Source organism: Colobus angolensis, unplaced genomic scaffold (assembly GCF_000951035.1).
Source record: "Colobus angolensis palliatus isolate OR3802 unplaced genomic scaffold, Cang.pa_1.0 Scaffold29, whole genome shotgun sequence".
Classification (NCBI taxonomy): Eukaryota; Metazoa; Chordata; class Mammalia; order Primates; family Cercopithecidae; genus Colobus; species Colobus angolensis.
Genome location: NW_012116154.1, coordinates 3,905,080 through 3,909,795, shown reverse-complemented (window position 1 = coordinate 3,909,795; position 4,716 = coordinate 3,905,080). Strand labels below are relative to the sequence as shown.

At 39.3% G+C, this 4,716-nt stretch overlaps 1 protein-coding gene across 4 annotated transcripts in view; it reads left to right on the top strand.

Annotated features, from left to right (window-relative positions):
* Nucleotides 1-4,716, top strand: part of LIAS (lipoic acid synthetase) — a 25,160-nt gene that overhangs the window by 10,237 nt on the left and 10,207 nt on the right. For 3 of the 4 annotated variants that reach the window (XM_011949096.1, XM_011949093.1, XM_011949095.1), the window contains exons 5-7: nucleotides 736-892; nucleotides 975-1,032; nucleotides 3,524-3,652. In XM_011949096.1, coding sequence (XP_011804486.1) covers nucleotides 736-892; nucleotides 975-1,032; nucleotides 3,524-3,652 — 344 coding nt within the window. The remainder of the gene's footprint in view (nucleotides 1-735; nucleotides 893-974; nucleotides 1,033-3,523; nucleotides 3,653-4,716) is intronic. The other variant, XM_011949094.1, reaches the window with a different exon arrangement.

The window sequence follows — 4,716 nt, the reverse complement described above, 5'->3', positions numbered from 1 at the left end:
CTCCGCCTCAAAAAAAAAAAAAAACACAAAAGTATCTTATAAACAGTGTAAGTTATAAAGAATAATAGAACAGACACCTTCATACCTCCAGTTTGAGATTTAAAACATTAGCATTATCTTTGAATCCCCCTCTGTAGCCCCTAAACTGTATTTTAGAATCCCATTTTTCAGTTGTGTTCCTATTTTGTTTTAAGAAATGGGAGTCTCACTCTGTCACCCAGGCTGGAGTGCAGTGGCGTAGTCATAGCTCACTGCAGCCTCGAACTCTAGGCTCAGGTGATCCTCCCATCTCAGCCTCCCTGAATACCTGAGGCTACAGGTACATGCCATTACACCCAGCTAATTTTTAGAGACAGGGTCTCACTGTGTTGCCCATGCTGGTCTCAAACTCTCAACAATCCTCCCACCTCAGCCTCCATAGCAGCTGGGATTATAGGAGCAAGCCACTGCACCCTGCTTTGTTTTTTAAATTTAAATTTTGTGTCCTTTCCTGATCCCATCCCCTTTTCTCTTCCCTGAACACTATTCTTATTGCTGAGTTTATTATTTCCCTTTCTTTTTAGTTGTATCACATATATTTGTGTTTCTTGACTATCATTTAGTTTCAAATGTTTCAAATTTCTTATAAACGGAAGAAAACTGTATGCATTCTTTGCAACTTGCTTTATTCTCTCAACATTATTTCCTTAAGGGTCATCTGTCTATTTGATTTAAATTGTAACATTTCTATTTTAGTTGATGGGTGACACATGTACAAGAGGCTGCAGATTTTGTTCTGTTAAGACTGCAAGAAATCCTCCTCCACTGGATGCCAGTGAGCCCTACAATACTGCAAAGGCAATTGCAGAATGGGGTCTGGATTATGTTGTCCTGACATCTGTGGATCGAGATGGTTAGTGTGTCATCGTGGCCTCTACCAGAAATTGGCTCTAAATGGTGACATCACCTTCAGCAGTGGATTCTTTTATTTCTAGATATGCCTGATGGGGGAGCTGAACACATTGCAAAGACTGTATCATATTTAAAGGAAAGGTACTTATTTTTGCATTTGTTGGTGTAATTTAAGGACCATTTTGGACCCACATGAGTTCAGTTTAAGTTCTTTACCTTGAAGCAGGGATTATTCACTTTTTGGGGAGTTTCATAGTTTTCTGATAATTCACTGGAAATTATGTACACATTTCTTTGGAAAAAGCATATTTGTATGTACAGATATATATTTGCAGAGAATTTTAGGGGCTCAGTAACATGAACTTATCTATAGACCTTTAGCCCATAGAATCCCTCCCTCATATTAGAGCATTAGTCTAAACTTTGAATAATTTTCTTTAAAAAGTATAAACCTGGTCTTCTTAGTAATGATTTTTTTTTTTTTTTTTTTGAGATGGAGTCTCTTTTGCCCAGGCTAGAGTGCAGTGGCGCCATCTCACTGCAACCTCCACCTCCTACTTCAAGCATTTCTCCTGCCTCGGCCTCCCAAGTAGCTGGGATTACAGGCCCATGCCACCACGCTCAGCTAATTTTTGTACTTTTAGTAAGAGACAGGATTTCACCATGTTGGCCAGAATGGGTCTCAAACTCCTGACCTCAATTGATCCACCCACCTGAGCCTACCAAAGTGCAGGATTACAGGCCTGGGCCACCGCACCCAACCTGTTTTGTTTTGTTTTGTTTAAGAGACAGTCTTGCTTTGTCATCTAGGCTGGAGTGCAATGGCCTGGTCATAGCTCACTGCAGCCTCAAACTTCTGGGCTCAAGCAGTCCTTCTGCCTCAGCCTCCCAAGTAGCTGGGACTGCAGGTACACACTACCATGCTTGGCTAATTTTTTTTTTCATTTTTTTTTTTTAGAGACAGAATCTTGCTACATTCCCCAGGCTCATCTCAAACTCCTGGCCTCAAGCAGTACTCCTGCCTCGCCCTCCCGAAGTGCTGGGATTATTCTCATTTTCTATAACTCAGTACTAGTTTGGCACCTAAGCACACTTAGTAAATTTTTTAAATGATTCCCTAGTATTTTCTATTTTCTATTTACTATAGTTCATTTTTGAAAAATCTGTTTGCAGCCCACTAAATTTATTTTACAAGCTTCAATGGGTCTTAGCTTGCAGTTTAAAAAAGCAGTAGAACCAAGCACAGTGGTTCACGCTTATAGTTCTAGCACTTTGGGAAGCCAAAGCAGGAAGATTGCTTGAGGCCAGATGTTCAAGACCAGCCTGGGCAACATAGGGAGATGCTGTCTCTACAAAAAATTAATTTAAAAAAATAATAGGTGGATGTGGTAGCATGCGTCTGTAGTCCTACCTGCTTGGGAGGCTGAGGCAGAAGGATTGCATGAGCCCGGGAGTTCAAAGTTACAGTGAGCTATGATGCACTGGGCAACAGAGCAAGACCCTGTTTTTATTTAAAAAAAAAAAACAACAGAATTATAGGATATGTTCTTTGAACATCTCGTATGTTCATGACAAGGGTGTACATGTAGTCTTTTCTACATCTGTTCTTTCAGGGAACAACTCCAGACACTTTGCCAGTGGGTTTATGAAAAAGTTTGTCAGCTGTTTCAGTCATTTTTGCTGGTGTCAAAGGGAACAGCTCTGTGACCCAGTTCACATTATAATGCTTGGATGAATAGATATAGCCACAACATAAATAGGAAGATTAATGTTTAGCTCGTACTTCATTTAACAAAGCTCATGACTCAGCAACCCAGAAAATAGTTTTTAAAACCCATAGTACTTGTGAAATATTTGCCTAGAGGAAAGGAGGAGAGCATGATTTGATGACTTTTTAAAGAAATCAAAATTAAAGCAATCAAATAATATTCACATTTATATAAGAAATATCTCAATTTACTTTCCAAAGAGTAAAGTTTTATATTTAATGTTTTAATATTTCATATTTTAGTTTCTTACAATTATTTACTTTTTCTAAAACCTACTCAAATTAGGTTTAAAAGTCTACTATATATAATTTGAATTTTTTTTTTTTTTTTTAATATGACAGGGTCTCGCTCTGTTGCCCAGGCTGGGGTGCAGTGGCCAGATCTCAGCTCACTGCAAGCTCCGCCTCCCAGGTTCACGCCATTCTCCTGCCTCAGCCTCCCGTGTAGCTGGGCCTACAGGCGCCTGCCACCTCGCCCGGCTAGTTTTTTTTTTATTTTTTAGTAGAGACGGGGTTTCACCGTGTTAGCCAGGATGGTCTCGATCTCCTGACCTCATGATCCGCCCATCTCGGCCTCCCAAAGTGCTGGGATTACAGGCTTGAGCCACCGCACCCGGCATATAATTTGAAATTTTATTCAGTTTGCCTACAGGTGTGTTTTAACCACTGTGTACATAGTATTTAATGTTCCGCTTTTTTTTTCTTATAATGGTTCCTGTATGAACATCTGTATGTTCATACTTTGCTTGGCAAAGTTCTAAAGGTTACTGTGTTGAAACATACTGAATGAGTACTGATAATTTCTATTTTGAGCAACAGGTACGTCAGTTCTTTCTCTCTGATAATTCTCTTTTTTCCCCCTAGGAATCCAAAAATCCTTGTGGAATGTCTTACTCCTGATTTTCGAGGTGATCTCAAAGCAATAGAAAAAGTTGCTCTGTCAGGATTAGACGTGTACGCACATAATGTAGAAACAGTCCCAGAATTACAGAGGTGAATACATGTACACAGTAATGCTGGGAAGTTCGGTGGGTCCAAATATGCCATAGATACTTACCTTTTCCAGGGGTGAACTTTGCCATCGACTTTTATAAAGTAAACTCTATTCTTTTTTGTTTTTTAGGAAAACTCAGTCTATGTCTATTACATAAAAATCAGAAAATATCACCAACAAAAACAGCATAAATATCATCCATAATAGTATTTCCACCCAGCAATATCAGTTACTTAGTGTTTATATTATAAACACTATATTTATACTGCATAATTGTATTTTTATATTTATAATATACTTAATTTTTATATTATAAACATTAAGGTGTTAATCATATTACTAACAGTTACTGTGTGTTTTAATACACATAAATAATGAACATCTTTTCTTTCTTTTTTAAATAATATCAGACTGCAAATTTCAATGAGTTGTTTGTTTCCCCCTCCCCACAAAAAAGTTTTCGAAGGAGGGAAAAATTACACTACAGCAATTGCTTTGGTTGTAATTCTAAAGAAAAGGCTTCAAAAATATATTCGGCTGGGCGCGGTGGCACATGCCTGTAATCCCAGCTACTCGGGAGGCTGAGGCAGGAGAAGAATCGCTTGAACTCGGGAGGCGTAGGTTGCAGTGAGCCAAGATCGCGCCATTGCACTCCAGCCTGGGAAACGAGAGCAAAACTCCATCTAGAAAGAGAAAGAAAGAAAAAAAAATACATATATATATATATGTATATACATATATATATAGCACTAATATATGTAATGAATGATGCAGAAGAAAAACTCGTGGCTCAGGCTTGTAATCCTGGCACTTTGGGAGGCCAAGGCGGGCGAATTACCTGAGGTCGGGAGTTCAAGACCAGCCTGGCCAACATGATGAAACCCCGTCTCTACTAAATACACAAAAAATTAGCCAGGTGTAGTGACGTGCATCTATAATTCCAGCTACTCTGGAAGCTGAGGCAGGAGAATTGCTTGAACCTGGGAGGTGCAGGCTGCGGTAAACCAAGATAGTGATAGTGCCACTACACTCCAGCCTGGGCAACAGAGCGAGACTTCAAAAA